The sequence below is a fragment of the Pangasianodon hypophthalmus genome, chromosome 11 (genome assembly GCF_027358585.1).
Source record: "Pangasianodon hypophthalmus isolate fPanHyp1 chromosome 11, fPanHyp1.pri, whole genome shotgun sequence".
Lineage (NCBI taxonomy): Eukaryota > Metazoa > Chordata > Actinopteri > Siluriformes > Pangasiidae > Pangasianodon > Pangasianodon hypophthalmus.
Window position 1 is genome coordinate 22,603,620 of NC_069720.1, and position 18,398 is coordinate 22,622,017.

The 18,398-nt window shown below is 40.9% G+C and overlaps 1 protein-coding gene across 3 annotated transcripts in view; it reads right to left on the minus strand.

Moving 5' to 3' along the window:
- Positions 1-10,695: 10,695 nt before the first annotated feature.
- The window catches only part of diaph3 (diaphanous-related formin 3), a 324,811-nt gene continuing 317,108 nt past the window's right edge, over positions 10,696-18,398 (minus strand). For all 3 annotated transcript variants that reach the window (XM_053238349.1, XM_053238350.1, XM_053238348.1), the window contains one exon: positions 10,696-12,732. In XM_053238349.1, the coding sequence (XP_053094324.1) occupies positions 12,467-12,732 (266 nt within the window). In that variant the 3' untranslated portion in view covers positions 10,696-12,466. The remainder of the gene's footprint in view (positions 12,733-18,398) is intronic.

The window sequence follows — 18,398 nt, forward strand, 5'->3', positions numbered from 1 at the left end:
TTCAGAAAGCCTGATCAGCCTGTGTATGTCAGTGTGTGTTTGTGTGTGTGTGAGAATGTGAAGTTGTTGGTGGGTTGATTGTGGGCCATGAATACTGCAGGCAACACGGCTTGTTATAATTCCATGTCCATGCCCATCATTCAGCTCACAACAGATGGGTACAAAAGGAGACCTCTTTAGCAATTTCCCCACAACCTCAAGCTAACTTTCAAACTGCAGCAGGAGGCTATGCTAACAACTACGCCTATGCTCATGTTAACAAGTCCTCCTTGTTAGGCTAGGTCATAGCGGGGGAGATGATGAACACGTTGTGTGTCATCAAGGCACAATGACCTCGTTTCATGAGATCTGCTCTCAGCAATGCTCTTGCTGCCTATTATTACGGCTGCTCGGGGTGGCGTGACCTTGCAAGTTTGAATGGCCAAACTCTTGGCCTATGGGCTGACATGCGCAGAGTGGACAGGGTGACCCACTCCCACAATCCATCCAGGGTGAATCTGAACAGCCTGTCAGTATGAAAAGAATGTCCACCTTCCCTATGTTAAGCAAGGATAATGACCACTGTCTCTTATATAAATAAGCTGCTGAAAGCTGAAATACCCAACTGAAAGCTGCTCTTACATAAATAAGCAAAAGGAAAAAATGTGCAAAAGAAAAAAATTAAGTTAAATATTATTAAGCAATTAAGTAATCATGTGGCATTTTTTCTATTCTGCTAAATTTTCGCTGATTGTTTAGTATCACTGGTTCTCAAATTCAGACAGGGACCCCATTAGCATACAAAGACATTCTGGACAATGGTGTGCTTCCAACTTTGTGGCAACAGTTTGGTGAAAACCCACAAATGGGTGTGTAGAAACATGTAATCTTTTATAGTTAGTTTCTGAGATTTTTTAGGCACTTCACTCATCAGGAGAACCCAAAAACACCCTCTCTGAGTGACTATCATCTCTCTTAGGGCCTGTCCTTTATATCAGGAGCGAGAGGAGGATAATCCTGAATTATACACAGCCAGGCCAAATCAGGTGACTCAGTGTTTAGCACTGTTTAGTGCTGAGATTGGTTCTATAAGTCTAAACTCTCTGAGAGACACTGAGTGTAAGGAGGTGAGAAACTGTAGTAAGCAGCACTTGAAAGTGAAAAGACCTTTGAAATCTCAGTGGCCATTTATCAAGCAGGAGCATGCATGATGATTTGGAAATGAACTTAAGCCAGAAAAACAAGATAGCAGGCTTCTTTGTCCCAATGGTGCAGTAGGATCCATGGGAGGAAAGTGGTATAAAACAAGAACAGGAAATAGAAAGATGAGGAGGGGATCAGTGAAGGTCAGGGAGGTGAGCAAAATGAATGTTAGAAGGACCATGTTTCTGAGACGAGAGCAATAGACACTGGTGGAGAAAAACAAAACCTGCAGAGATACAAAAGGGGATCAGACAAACACTTAAACACAGGAAGTCTGGAAGTGTGACAGTGCCAGAGACACATACCATGGGATCTGCCAGGGTTTCTAACTCCTAAAAGGACAAACTCCCTGCAGACCATATCAGCTAACAAGCTTGTTTACAAAGAAAGGCGAGACACAACCAGCCTACCTGCATCATTTTCAGGTGTTATTAAAATCTGCCTGGTATATTCATGGAGGTCTGTATCCAAACTGCATGAGTCAATCAAGACAGAAAGATGCAAATAGAAGAAAAGGACACAAACTCCACTCTGGGAGGAGTCTAGTGAACGATTAGCTGGTTTTCCCAGGACTGGAGTCCTCCCTTCATTAAAGTGTTTCTGGATTGAGCCAGGATGAAGCAGTACATTTTGTGTTGACTACACTGTACTCCAATAAAATTAACACACACTTTCTGTTGGACATCTCTAAAGCACCCTGTCCTCATCAAAGTGCACTGTTTTTGGTGTGGCCTGGTGGGAGGGCGTGAGATTGGCAGGTAGGACATACTGCTTTTCAAACATCTTTTCTATTATATGATCTATTAAATGCTTTCAAATATTCAGCATTTAGTCCATTTAAATTGAACCCTGGTGCGTTTCCCCCTCAGTTCAGTTCAGACAGGTGAGAAGACAGCAATCATACTCAAGTGTGGATCAAAACAACCGGTCCGAGAGCATCTGAGCGAGATGGTCTCAGTCTGGTTCCTTTAGCATGGTTTGATTGCAGTAAGAAAGTGATTCAATCCTGAATTATGCCAACTGCAGGAAGTCAACCAAACATATCTTGTATTTTGGGTTGTGGGCAACATTTTTTGTAGATGCAAGCTGTTAAACTGGCAGAGCTGGACAGAGCTGGAGATCTGCAGAAATGCCATGTGCTCTGGATATTTGGACCATCAAATAAAGAGATAAAATAAACGCTGGATGTGACACTAAATGCTTTAGAATATCTCTATAATTAAATAATCATTTACTTAGTGCCATCTCCATGTTCTCCATGCTTTTTACGAGTTTTACAAGTACGTTTTCATTTCCACACACCCCTCATCCAATTTTGCTTTTTGGTTCATTTAATTATGTGCAGTGTGAAACCAAACCAAACAGCAAACAAACCAAAAGTATCAATTTAGCTCTGATTCAGAGTCAGCAAATGGACTAATTGGTGTAAATGTGCCCTAAGAGTCTAGCGTGCCAGTCAAGTACCACAGAGATTTCTGAGCTCTGAGGAGCTTAATCAGTGATTTACAAAGAATAACTACGTGAATGACGTCAGTGGCAAAGTACAGGGAGGATACAATATGTAAATGAAGCTGTTGCATGCACTAAATGTTCTCATTAGCCATCGTTAGTCCAGCTCCAAGAGACTCTCAGAAACTGAACTCAACTATAACACAGGCTAAAGGAAGTGAGACAGGTTAGAAAACTGGTCAAAATAAAATATTAATAAATGAATAAGAATGTAGACATGTGTGTGCATTTTGTTAAGGAATATATAACTGGATGTATATTATCTCAATAGCTCTGCTTAAATACTGTTGGCACTGGAAGTTCAAATGCGTGGTTGATATCTAACATGAAACGTATTATAAACTTAATTTATGGTAATAATAAGTTACAATTTTACAATTTTCGAATTCTTTAACTGTGGCATATTTTTGATAAATTCTCTCATTATTAAGACTTAGTAAATGGCATTATTATATTATTTGTACACCTAATCACCATTCCCAAAGCCACTCCCAGGCTTATGCTGGGAGGTTGGTTGTGCCTTGTACATGGTAATTTGCAAGTCGTAATTCCATTATTTCCCACCTTGGCATGTTTGAGAGTGGGGGAAAAAAGTGGGGGAAAAAAAATGCAAAGTGGGGGAAAAAAAATGAAAACAAAAACATAACAGGATGCAACAGGAGCATGTCTTTTGTTTGCTCTGTCAGAGAATGTAAAACTCATAAACACCTACTTTAAATGTACCTTTACAGTTACAGGCCTGAGAGGCTATTGGTGTTGTTCTACTATAGTGACCTTCAAAGTAAAGAAGGGGAACTTTACACTGTTCACAGTGTGAGCAGCCATGTTGATTTGATGTCACTCCCTACACAGAGAAGGAAATGGTAGTTGAGAAGACTACCCCAAGTTGACGAGCTGAAATTGCAAGTTGAGGGAGCGTTTTCTTGGTTGTAGATGGAAACTTACAAGTTGCAAATTCCCTCAGACAAAGCATTAATAAATCACGTGCAAAAATACTCACATTTTGCACTTTTAGGTAGAAATGTCCCAAAATACACATTCATCAAGGCAAACATGCAAAAAACGCACGAGACGAGATGTTATTTTTTTTTTTTGTGGAAGATGCACTCCTCCATGATCCCTGTTAATAAATCAGTTTGTAAATTCTTATACACAGAAACCTTTGGTTAATCAGGGCCTATACGTAAAGAATAGTAAGATAACTAAGACTTGACTTTCCCTGTCCATAAATGAATTACACCCACGCTAGTTGTTCACTGGACTTGAAATAACTAACCTCATAATCCGACCCTGAGCAAAATCAATACATCTGTTTTACAGAGGAACATGAAATGAAAGCAAAGATGCATTTTTGCAATCACACTTGAGCAGAGCTTGACCCTGAATCAACATCACTTGTCCAAACTGTCTCTTTCGTCCATTGCCAATTAAGGCTAAGCAGACTGCAATCTGTTAGACAATATGTTCCGTTCCTCTTTACTACACAAGCACACTTATTGCACAACTGTTAAAGGGGAAAAAGAATTAAGTTTTGGGAGAGAGGTGTTTACTTTGTTCTCTTTTGTTGACTTTTCTGCGTTGTCTTGTGGAGGAGCGCTACAGAAATGCCAGCATGAGATGCGTAAAAAGGCCTGTCCAGAATCAACAGATGCCCAGTTCTTTCATCTCTAGCCATCTCTTTTCTGTTGTTCTACAGGCTGTGTTCATGTGGAGAGCTAATGTGGCAAGATAGCCAGATCTTTACTTATATTGTTAAGATCCCAACAGATCCCAACTGTCAGAAAAAAGGAAATAAATAAATAAATAAATTTGTTTTCAGTGTTTCCAACAGCTTGAAACTTGTCCACATGATCATTTATTCAAAAAGCCATTAAGTATGGAGAAGCACTGAAACTTATTCATGCATATTAGAAACCAAATCTGATTTGTAACATGTTACATGCAGACATGATCAAATACAAGAGAGTCATGAAAATAGTTGCGCACTCTTGGCAATTTTATAACTCTCTTCCCAATGTCTGTCCCTCTACAAGGCTGACTGTCAGTATGAATTAAGTCAGTGAGACAAGCTATTTTCCTCTCAGAGGATGAGGCAAAGTCTGAAGCTATTCAAACAGCACCCAAAGAGTCATCTCTATTTCTGTCTCAGAATCTCTTTGAGGGAGATAGATAGATAGATAGAGAGAGAGAGAGAGAGAGAGAGAGAGAGAGAGAGTTAATATCTACAGCTCTCTCTCCTCCTGTCCTCATTTGGTCACACAATAGTAGCAGTGGGAGAGCAGTAATGCAGCAGTTGATTGCACTAAACACACTGCTCTAATGTAAGAAGTGTAAGCTGTTTTTCATTCCAGTCCCTGTCCACTTTGAAGCTGCAGACAACATGTCTCCTCTAAGAGAGGAAAACATGCTGCACACTGAGCAAGCAGAAACAGGAAGCAGAGTGAGTTAACATACAGCAATCATTTTCTGTCTAGCACAGTATACCTCGTTTCCTGACCTTCCTGAGCCAGTGCCAGTGTGAGAGTAGTAATGATAGAGTTGTTACAGTAAGCACATTGCATTAATGGAAGTAGATGTTGTCCATTGCTGTCCATGGAACATGGTACTGAAGAAGAGCAGTGTGCCTCAGCGGAGTGCATGCTATGGGCATCATGTTCATCACTGCAGAGGGAAACACACACTGGACTACATTAACAGAACAATCAGGGAACGCTGCATGGGAACACTGCATTGCCTTGAAAGAAAAATGGATGCTGCTGCTGACATATCCTGACATCCACCCTGATACAGACACAGAGGCTGAAAACCTGAGTACATTCCCCTAACTACAGTGTATCTACCATTCTGTCGTGTCCGTGTCTGCCGTCTCTGCTATATAGCACTATAAATTTAACCTTGCAAAATCTACCATCAGTGAAATAAAAATCAGAACAACATGACTAAAGCACTTATTGGTAAAGCTTGAGTATTATTATATATGACTATATAATTACATCCTGAGTTTTGTTAAATAATAATAAAAAAAAAACCACTTTATGGGAGTATGACATTTAGCTGTCGGTCTTTGAGTGACATTCTGAAAAACAAGGTCTCCTGCAGGCTGGTTCCATCAGCCACTGCACAAATGGGCCAAATTAGCTCTGCACGAAGCCTGCTTCAGCAATCAGTGCCCAAGAGTGGGCCTCCTACTGACCTCAGCTTAAAAAGCACCAAAAAAATGCATCAAGAAATACAAGACATCCTTGATGGAAATAAATCCAGGATAGCAAATAGAGTGATGACGTGCAAAGATAAAGGATATATATATATATATCTTATATATATAAGCACTCTTTTATAACCGAGCAAATAAGTCTGGGTTAAGTTTGGGAAGGTGCTGTACCAGCATTCATGGCTTCATTTTACACTGCTTACACAGGCAAATATAAATAATCACAGTGTAAATTACTTCTGAGTCCCACTAGCATCAAAGATATATTGTGGAGGGTGTGAAGGGGGTAGAGCTCTTTTGGAGTTAGCACACCACATTTCCCCTGGATTAATTAAATTGCAATGCACACCTTTAGAAACAGTCGTAATGATTATTTATAATACAATAAATAGTCTGATCATGGGTAGCAGAGTCTTTCATCACTGTAGGTGCCTCAATCCTCCTTCACTTACTCTCACCCCCATACAATCCTCATACAGTTGCTGGGCCATCAAATGAGTTTTCTGAATAAACAGTGGATCCTGATAAGTGACTGAATGAGTGAAATGTAAGTTCTGTTCTATTTTCTTTTGCTCCATTGGGCAGTGCTAAAGCATCATTGTCATGCTTGTACAAACAACTGAGTAAAAATATGCCATGTCCATATGTATGTTAAGTGGAATAAAAACCACTGCCATCTCAGCTTCTTTATTAATTCTTTCATGAGAGTCAAACGATGTGGACAGTCATATTTAGCTTCTCTCTGAAGAGTAGGTCTTTAAATAAGCAGCTTTCAATTCCTAAAGTATTTACATAAAAGAGTCTTGGCTGCCAAGATGGGGCAGTGCAACTCGCCCAAACCAGCAAAACTGTTTCTCTTCATTCAGGTTCCCCAATTTGAGTCCTGATCAGAGTCCAGCACAGTTTGGTGATTGCTCTTGCAGCTATATTAAATCTGGTAATTAAATTGTAAATTGAACCAGGTATTTTTGAGCAGTAAACATACTGGACTTAAGTAGTTATGGACTGAAATTGGGAAATGGGAACCATACTGATAAGCTATAAGCTACAGCTTAATGAGGGCTGAAAGAGACATGCCTTGTTCTGAAGAAGTCCTTTCATCATTCAAAGTTGCCTCAGCCAATTTGCATTACTAATTATTTTTCCCCTCCTAAAACATATATGCACTGAAGTTGCCAAGTCTTGCTTGTTTAGTTTACACCATAATGGCAGCAAACTTTCTGGCTCCTGGCAGAGTATCAGTGCATCTCTACATTCACACATATATGCAAGTGGCCTTGGCAGTTAAGGCTTAGTGAGGGCTGAAAGAAATAGTCTTAAATCTTACATACTTCACTTTATTTTTCCAGCAAAATATTTTTTATGCATCAAAGTGTTGGTTGCCAAGACACTTGCACAAGTTATGCTGTAACAGTACCAACCTTTCTGGCTGGCAGAAAAGTTCTGTCTGTATATTTACACACATGCTATTGGCTTTGTCTGCCAAGGCTTAGTGCCAACACCTCCCGTTTGTGGCGCTACGTTCTAAACTAAATGTCATTGTATAAACAAGCCTTTTTTCATTTAGGTATTTATGCACTGAAGTCTTGGTTGTCTAGACTTGTACACTATACAGTGTAAATTTTCCATACATTCTAGCTGCTCTCTACATGGTCACACTTTTTTTTCAGCTTAGTGAGTTCTGAGGTGATTTTTTTCTCCTAAGGAATTTTCTTCTGCCCCTATATAAGTACTAAAACAGATACACCAATCAGCCATAACATTAAACCCACTCACAAGCGAAGTGAATATTATTTTGTTTCAGTGGCACATGTCAAGGGGTGGAACATATTAAGCAGCAAGTGAACAGTCATTTCTCAAAGTTGATGTGTTGGAAGCAGGAGAAATGGGCAAGGCTAAGGATAAGAGCGACTTTGACAAGGGCCGAATTGGGATAGCTAGACGACTGGGTCAGAACATCTGCAAAAAAACAGGTGTTGTGGGGTGTTCCCGGTATGCAGTGGTTAGTACCTACCAAAAGTGGTCCAAGGAAGGACAACAGGTGAACCGGTGACAGGGTCATGGGCGCCCAAGGCTCACTGATGTGTGTGTAGAGCAGAGGCTAGCCTGTCTGGTCCAATCCGAAAGAAGAGCTACTGTAGGACAAATTTCTGAAAAAGTTAATGCTGGCTATGATAGAAAGGTGCCAGAACACAAGGTGCATCGCAGCTCACTGCATATGGGGCTGCGTAGTCACAGACCAGTCAGAGTGTCCATGTTGACCCCTGTTCACTGCCAACGCACCTACAATGGGGACGTGAGCATCAGAACTGGACCAAAGAGCAATGGAAGAAGGTGGCCTGGTCCGATAAATCACGTTTTCTTTTACATCATGTGGACAGCTGGGTGCGTGTGCATCGCTTACCTGGGGAAGAGATGGCACCAGGATGCAATATGGGAAGAAGGCAAGCTGGCGCAATTGCTCTGCACAATGTTCTGCTGGCAAACTTCAGGTCCTGGAATTCGTGTGGGTGTTATTTTGACACGTACCACCTACCTAAATACTGTTGCAGACCAAGTACACCCCTTCATGGCAACGGTATTCCCTAATGGCAGTGGCCTCTTTCAGCAGGATAATGTGTCCTGCCACAGTGTAAAAATTGTTCAGGAATGGTTTGAGGAACATGACAAAGAGTTGAAGGTGTTGAATTGGCCTGCAAATTCCCCAGATCTCAACTTGATCGAGAATCTGTGGGATGTGCTGGACAAACAAGTGCGATCTGCTGCATTCTGCAACTTACAGGACTTAGAGGATCTGCTGCTAACGTCTTGGTGCCAGATACCACAGCAGAACCCAAAACCCACAGCAGAAGAGGTCTTGTGGATTCCATGCCTTGATGGGTCAGAGCTGTTTTGGCAGCAAGAGGGACCAACACAATATTAGGCAGGTGGTTTTAATGTTACGGCTGATTGATGTATGGACATAACGCAAAATGAAGACTGGGTTAAAGTAAGCAAGTCTTATCTAACCCATTTCCTGAAAGATCCGTAATACCACCATAATGTTAGTTCAAGGACATCATAGACACTTATAGGATATATATGGGATAGTTGAAATCTGCTAACAGACAAGATCTAATGGTCCCCACCCAGAAGCTGGATCCTGCTCACTCAAATGTGAAGAAGTTTTCTGGAAACCTTAAACAGACAGCTTTAAACTGTATGTGTAGCATCTGGGGCCACCAGACCCAGCTCACTGAGAAGGTTCCTCGGGAAGTTTGCCCTCTATGGTAGAAAAATACAACTGCGAGCTGCTCACTGAATAAACTGTGAAGAAGAAAGAAACCAACAGCTGCAAAAGCAAGTACAACCAATTCAGTGAGAATTTAGGGCTGTGTCCCAAACTGCATTCAACACATTAAATAGAATGCATAAATAATAAACTTTACTACATTACTGTGTACAATGATGGGACTGTCACAGTTACTGAGCATTGGGTGATTGAGCAAAACTCTTCTACTTTAATAAGTGCTGGTCATCTGGCTAGTGAGCTAATGTTACCTTGATCCATGATCCAGCACCATTTCTCTGTTATGATGCCTGCATTTCTGTGTGAAGCTGTATCCAAAATTTCAGGGATAAGATGTATCCGAGCTGGTATATGAGGTACATGTTTGAAAACTCCCACCAATTTGAGTCTGACAGCTATAACTATGAATTACTAACACAGGATTTCAGAGGTGACTCACAGCACTTTGAGAATGATGGTTTACAGTATTTATTTTTCCACTGACCATTTTTTCATTTTTCTAATTTTTTTTAATGCAAAAGTCCTAGCCTTTACTTTTCTTAATCATTATCTCTAAAAACAAACAGATTACTTTCCTTCTTAAACATCTACGCACTGAAGTCTTGGTTGTATATTTTACAGACTTAACAGCCTTCCATTCTGAGAACAGTGCTGCTTCACTTGGCTCGCAGCTGATTATGGTTTTCCTGAAAAGAGCTAATAGGCTATGCCTTCCAATTTCTATGTGGTTACATGGGACCTTTCTGTAGCTACTGACTGACACTTTTGAGACTCTCAGAGTTAGAGATCAAGTAGTTATCCCTAAAAACAGCATAACATGTGGGTGAACTCCACACATGATCCATGTCCATGCTGTGGATCTGATTTTAGTCGTGTTTCAAAAGGCTCAGTGAATCTTCCCTTAATGAACCAGCCCATAGTGTGGGCAACAATGCCAGCAGAACAGGGCAGCACCCAGTTAAAGTTAGGTCATTGAGTTATATTTAGTGCCTGGCAGCTTGGCTAAAGGCACAGCAACTGCTGGCTTTGTACAAATGTAGGCACCAAATTCTTTAAGCAATAACAAAAACACTGGGTGGTTATGTCACTGAACACACAATCTTGCATCATCTTGAGGTGCACTTTGAATCATCTATGCAATCTTTCATGGGTTTACCGTCTAAATGTGGCTCTAGTGATGTTGGTGTATGAGATTGCGATGGGTTTCTTGTTTTCCACTATTGCTTTAGTATTGCCCCCTGCCAGTCTGGGGAGCATGAAATCAGTACACTTTCTGCAAATCTCTCTGTGTTTCTGTGTCAAAGGAGAAAACACCATAATCCTTGGTCTCTTGGAATGAACGAAAATAACTTGGAATCCCAGGGGACATGCTTGGTGGTGTATATGGTCTGATGCATAAGTCATACACCACAATTTTATAGCTCTTTCATTCTCATTTAAAAGTGTGAAAATAAGCGGATGTCCACTAGGGCACAGTTACATTCACCATTTCTGAACACACAGCCAAAACAGTGTTCTGTTTCTTTAATGTAAATGATACCAAAAACCTTTTACACAAAGTCTATGCAATAAATTGTGTGACATATAAAAGTTAGAAAAGAAATACAGAGCTTTTAATAAATTTAAGGGAATATCCAAATCATAATTTATCACCGGTGTCATGTTCAATTTGAGAGATACTGCATGAGATTATTATTAAATCAGGAAAAGACAAGATAATACCATGTTGACAAGAAAGAGAATTACAGGTCAATTAATTTCAAGATTCATTCACTCACAGAAGAGACTACACAACAAAATATGTATCAAAGATTAAGAGAGATTGAGTAAATGCAGAGTGTAATAATCTTTTACTGTAGCTAATACATTATGTAGCCCTTTTAGCACGCATACGCAACAATGAACATGCATATTATATTTTTGTTTAACAAAAAGATAAAGCTGGTGTTAGGATTGGGCAATACAAATGTAGTAGCAGTTACTGTTACTGAATACCAGAATTCATACTGTCTTAAGGTGACAAAAGCCATGTTGTATAAGTGATGGCGATTCTCTGTCTCCATTGATCAGACTTGCATTAGCCAATCAGAGGTGTGTATGCACTCACATGTACAGAAAAGGGAATATCATTCAGAGTGTTGGCTAGCCTGTAACATTGTACAAGTAGCAGTTTGAAATGATACAGCAGCTGGCTTTCTCACAGAAATCATTTGTTAGCCCTCACACTCTCAGGCTGGCTAGCTGCTATATGATAAGGGACAAAAACTAGGTAGTGCGTGGGACCTAGTGGGCAAGTACTGTATTAGGAGAAAATGGGAAGAGGAAAAAAAAAAGAAAAGAAAAAAAAAAGGGGGGGTTATATTAAAAAAAAAAAAAAAAAAAGATGTAATTAAAAAACTCATCACTCAACATGACTTACTCATGGTTTTTCTAAAATTGCTTTCAGAGCTTTTGGTCCTGAGCAAGTGTCAAATGAAGACTGTATGGAATTTAACAGACTTTTAAGAAAATGGCGTAGGTTAGCAGCAAAAGCACCAATTTCCTGATTTAATTTTATGCATTGAATGCTAAACCCAACTATATTTTTAATTTACAGAGCTGATATCTCATGAATAATTATAGTATGATCTGCTGTCAATATATCAAATTACTGTAAAGCTGATGCAACATCTCTGAGCCCACCATCACTACATATGGGGCTGAGCGATTCCATAAACAAAAACATAAAACAATTTTAAAAAATTACTATAACTATTTTTGAAAAGATATTTAATGAGTTTGCATAGAATAAAGGATATATTCAAAGTGCACACATGTACCTAAGCAAGGTGCTGTAGCATTTAAATGCTTTTTGCTGCTTAAGATCTCACAAAACATTTTGATAGCACTGTACTGCTGCGTGGTAGAGAATAACTTTCCTGTTAATTACACAGGCAAACCTCTCTACAACTGCACGTCTCCTTTTATACATTCTGAGAAGTGTAAGCTTAGTGTTCTTCTCAACCATCAAAAATCTCCAGGCTTAAGCAAAAATTTCTTGAACTGAACTATTTGGTCAATGCCAGCACAATGGCAGCACTTCTTTCAAAACAACATGTCTGTTATAGAAAAAGGCCAGAGACATGTAAAAGGAAAGGTTAGCTGTTAAGACTTTTCTTCTGTTTGTGTGCTCGTGCTTGACTGTAGTCATTAGAGCAAAAGAGATGGTGGGCCACTTTGAATGCATATGGAATGGAGAGGTTAAAGAGCATTGGGTAATGGAGGTGAGGTTATCATCACAGAGCGCGGAGCCGGGCTAGAAGAGTCTCCACGTCAGTCTCTCCGTTAGCTGAGCAGCTGGGGGGAGTTTGCTCCTTTTCACGCTCTCGCTCTCTCACTCGATCCTTCTCCTGCTCCCTCTCTGGGCGGTGGGCTGATCTCTGTGCCGCAGATGAATGGGCCTCGCTCTCATAATGAGCCTCCTTGGAAGTGGGGGCTCGCACCAAGCTGAAATTGATATTCTGCCGAGACCGTGACCTTTGCAGAGGTACCTTTGTGTTTTCTGCAGGATAGAGAAAGGCAGAAAAACAGATGGAGAGAGAGAGAGAGAGAGAGAGGGAGGGAGTAAAAAAAAAAATGAGTGCATTCTCATCAAAGTATTTATCCCTGTTAGCAGCTTTTAGAAAATTGGCTGTGAGAAGCCGGGGGAGTCATCAGACAAATGAGAGGCAAGCCCAAAGAGGAGAGAAGGTGTCAATCACCGAGCCATGCAAATGACACCTGTGGGACAACACTAACGTAATTAAATCGAAGCACATCCTTGTACAAGTAGAGGATTGCACCAACACTCATTCTCTTTCCTACAGGAAAACTCTCCCCTTCAAATTTCACACACACACACACGGACAAAAAGCAGAAGATTATTAGTTGGCTGATTTGTACTGAATAAATCTTTTGCTGTGGAAGGTATGCACCCTGGCCTTTGTCTCTCAACCCACTTGTCTTCTTCATAAGAGTATATTAGCTCTGCCCTCACGTGTGTGGTGGGAGCGATAAGAAATGCCAGCCCTCTGGACTCCTGTGCTCCACTCTGCCACATGGATCATTAGCCAAAGATGTGCTTGATTGACTCGACCACCAGCATCTTAAAAAAGTCTTTCGCTGCCTGTCTGCGCTTTCCATTCTCTCCTCTCTCTCCTCATTCTCCCTCTCCCCATCTTAGAGAGCAAAGAGGAGCTGCCATATCTTATGGATTACAGCCCTGAGCTGAGTGCATTTAAACTTTATCTGGCTTAAAGGGAAGAAAGAAACAAAAATGGAGATATAGACAGACAGATAGCAGGGGAGAGCTTGGATGGTGAGAAAGAGAAATCCATATTAATGTGACCTCGCTTCTGAACGGAGCAGAGGAGTAAAGCGTTTTTCCTCCAGTGCTTTCCGGAGTATGAGGATGTGTTGTCAGATCAGTGGCGGTTCCCAGCTCGGCCGCATCACTCATCACACGGCTGAAGCTACTGTCTGAGATGCAGATTAAAAAAGCGACAAGGGCAGATCTGGATGGGGCTGTGAAACATCACAGCTGCTTTGATAAATGACAAAGGAAATGACAACACTACTAAACAATACTGAAGCACAATTTCCAGTACCGGAGTCTCACAACCACATAAATTGCCTGTTTTTAATAGAGTTTTATAGAGCTGTTCCAATTCTGTCCGAGGAAGCTGTGAAGGTCACACTCATCAGACCTCATAATTTTCCACGCTGCTGTGACAGACATAGCAAATGACCACAGACAGACACTCAGCACGGCCTGAACTACAACTAACCCTTCAAGCTCAAACTTTGCACAAGCAGGTCATCAACTACCTGTGACAGCTACATCAATTTATGATTGAATGGCATTTCAATTGCAAATGAAGTAGTAGGGATTGTGCACAGCTCTGAGATGAATGCTATGCGGGCTATACAGGGAGCTATACTTGTGTAGCAGGATAATTAAGGCTGTGTATGGAGCTGCAAGTATTCCACTCCTCTCTCATTACCAGTGTGTATGACTACATGCTCGTTTGTCACTGCGTGGCACTCTCTGCCCCATGCTTCAGGCCACACACTTTAGTCATACTTTTTTCTTTCTTACTTTCTTGTAAACATTTCATTTGGATCATTTAAATGTTGTTTTGTTGCATTTTGTTTGACGTTTGTCTCTGATACTTTGACCAGGCCCCGTGTTTGTGTGATGAGCATGATTTAATGAGTGTGTTTAAAACACTGCCTCCTGAACACTGGAATATAAGGTTGCATCAAGCCTGCATTTGGACAAGGATCTTGAGAGGAATGCTCATTGCTTGCCAGTCAGAAGACACTGAGGATGCATTAGTTAGAATGTGAGGAATGTTTTCAGTCTGAGAGACAGTTTCACTGCTTTTCAGGTCCTTGTGTAATCAATTTGAAACTAGATTAACTAGGCAGATTAACCTGTGGTATGGGGTATGCATAACCCATTTTTAACTTTTTAACCCAGGCTCATACACCCTGACATTGAACTCTAACTATTACACATTTATGACTCAACATCCTGTTTCATGTGGGTCGACTGTCTAATATGAAATACACAATCTTAACATCCAATAATCAGTGAAAGTATATGAATGGAAGTTACTTAGATACACTAAATGGCCAAAAATATGTGGACAACTGACCATCACATTCATATGCATATGATGAACATCCCATTCCAGATTTATTCCCCCTTTGCTGTTATAATAACCTCCACTCTTCTGGGAAGGCTTCCCACTAGATTTTGGAGCGTGATTTTTGGTGTGCAGTCAGTGTTCCAGTTCATCCCAAAGGTGTTCAGTGGGGTTGAGGTCAGGGCTCTGTGCAGGACACTCGAGTTCTTCCACTTCAACCTTCACACACCATGTCTTCATGGAGCTCGCTTTGTGCACAGGGGCATTGTCATGCTGGATCAGGTTTGGGTGTCTTAGTTCCAGGGAAGGGAAATTGTAATGCTACAGCACACAGAGACATTCTATACAATCTCATACTTCCAACTTTGTGGCAACATTTTGGGGAAGAATTTGGGGTGTGATGGTCAGGTGACCACAAACTTTTGGCCATATAGTGTATCACAATCACAAGACAATATTCTCTTTTGAGGGACAGGAGCACTGGTTGAGACTCTGATTCATGATTATATAAGAGTGTGTGGTGTTTTGTTCTGGGCTAAGCTTGTGCTGTGGGGACGATGATGACTGAAGGATGACTAAGGATTTAAAAAAAAAAAAAAAAGTAATTCTGTCTGGGGGTCTCTCCTGTTTTCAGTTAGAATTTTATAAAAGCTGTCATTTGGGTCAGATCGATCTTAACCTGATCTGATTCACCTATCAATCACACTGACCAATGATACCATCCTTCCTTACATCCATCCTTTAAGCCATTCATATTCATTCAGTCTCTTTGGGAGAGTTAAGATGGCAGTTCTCCCACACAGTGTGTTCTGGCATTATGGATGTCACTCTTGCCTTTTATCAGCGTGTGTGCCACTCAGCTTAGTGCTTACAGAATTTTGCTCACGTCCGGTGCCAGCTAGCCGACACTCATTTCTCTCTCCAAATAGAACAGGAGCGCAAAACAGATTTCTGACTTGTGAGATCATTTTCTCAATTTGCATTTGCACAGAGGCTCTTGCGAGAAGATGACTTTTCATCTCTTTCGCTCACAACTCCCTCCCCCAAAAGTTTGGCAGGCAGCTCAACAGAACGTGACAGTCGACATGGACGCTTGATCAGTCTAATGAGCTGGTACACGGGAAGGCTTACGAATAGCAGTGACATAGCCTGTCCCATTTCTAACAATGCAAGGGCGCCTCAGCACAATGCAATAACCATCCCCCATGCCCGCTATTTTATACATATAGTTATTAGGAGTGATTATCTGATTCGTCCTTCCTTGGACCATGGCCATAATGGAGTTAAACATGGTGAATGGTGTGACTGGAGATGATGGGAACAGTGAGTGTCAGTTCAGTGGGAGTCTATGATACCAGAATGACTCGAGTACTTTTTTTAATTAGCAGAGTTGAAAAGTGGGTGAAACTATGACAGCACAGTCGCAGATACTGAACTCACTGTTAAAAAATGTGCTATTGGATCGGTAAAAAGTTACATAAGCACTACTCACTTCTTAATGTTATTCTAATTTCTTTAGCGCTAAAAAATCTATACATGGTCTAAAGCCAAAACATGGTATTTAGATGGAAAAGAACAGCAGCAAAATGGGGAAAAGTGTGTCACAAAAGCCAGCAGTGAAGCAATGCAGGATGATGTAATGCTACCGCTTGATGACTAAATCTAGCTTAATGATCGGGCTCTCCTGCCGGACCTCTCATTTTCGCTCTCTGTGAAGTCTCAGCACACTCGTTTATCTACATTTAGGCAATAAAAAAGAGGGGGGGTGACACAGGGTGACAAGGTTGGGGAGGTTCAGAGCTAATTCTGTAGGCGGGTGTATTGAACCTGAACCACCAGTGATAAATAAAACCTTAATTGATGCCTAAAAATGAGACAGGACAGTATGTTTGAGTGCATGAGGGAACCAGTGAATTTGTGTGTGCGCACACATGTGCTTGGTCTAATCCCCAGCACAAAAATAAAAGGGTGAAAGAGGGGAAAAAGACATTAATGATACAAAGTGGTGATAAATCTGGCAGAGGAGGAGGCATTACTGTCAGACAGAGGACTACCAGAGCGATGGCCTGAACATTTTCCCCATGTCCATGTGAGTTAAGCAGTAATTAAGCACATTATCACTGCCATAGCACATCCATGACCGCTCCTCTCACCACACTACATCACATAAAACACATATTTATACTTCCCCACCTCCTGATAATTAAGGATGGAACCCAATTAGACGGAATTGAAAGTGTGAATAGGTGAGGGCGTGGAGAGGGCTGAGGTTGGAGCGGTACTATTCGCCCAGGTTTGTGCAGGAGCCCTGATGCCTGCTGGGGTTATTGTGACTCATATCAAAGTGCATCCTGCTGCTGTACTGGGATTTTGTGGGATTCTCATTGTGAACTTGACACCATGTTGGCTGTGTGGAAACACAGAAAGGGAATAAAAAATGCTGTGGATGCATAAACAGCATAATTTACGGGGTTCCCCTCTAACTCCCTAGGGGGGCGTAAGACTCTGAGAAAGCACCCACATGCACACATTGCTTGTCTGTGTCTAATAGACAGCTCTTTGTGGTCGTGATGCTGTGGTTGTATTGAGTCCTTAACAAAAAGCTGCAGTGGGGAGTTCTAATCCCAAAGCATTCAGCTCCGTGCTAAAATTAATTAGAAATTAAAATGCATTAATGCTTACTTGAACCCAGGGAGAAAAGAAAATGTCAGCAAATGATGTTTATTTAGGGGATAAGGAGCTTGAGGGAGAATGGAATAAAATGTACCTGATAAGGTGTTTAAGGACTTTCAGATAAAACATCTGGAGCTATAAGAATTTTTATTATTTAGACAATATAATCAACACAATTCCTTATTATAACACAGAATCACGCAAAGTGATAAAAATAATGTATTAAAAGATAAAAAGATGTAGAGTTGTGTTTAAACAACTGATGGGGATGTCTTCACCACAGTCTAGTCCTTTTTGTTATGAATTTGTATGCCTGAAGAAAAAGAAAAAAAAAAACCTTAAAATATACTTGAAACAGAAAGGAAGCTATTGAAAAAAATATATTTCAGACATTTGACCTTGCTGTGACCTTAAGCCGATAATCTCAGATGGATGGACAGACGGCAAAAATCGTAAGTAGCGAGAAAGTGGGCATTGACTTCCTGAGCATGAATGTGTAAGTAACATCTTTGTATGACAAACAGGAAGGAAGCTAATGAAGAAAACCTATTTCAGACATTTGACCTTGTAGTGACCTTGACCCTTTTTGGATCATTTCCAAAAACTAATCAGTTCATCTGGTGGTTAAAATGATCAAAATGGCAAAATTGTTCAAGCCCTTTCAGATTGGATGAGATTGGAGACTTTTGGTGAGCAGCAATTTTCTTGTCACAGATTCTCAACTGGATTGATGTGTGGGCTTTTACTGGGCCACTCCAACACATTCAGGTTCTTTGTTATTCAACCACTCCAGTGTAGCTTTGGCAGCACACTTAGGGTCTTTCTGTTGGAAGGGGAACGCCTTCCCAGTCTGAAGTATCTTGCA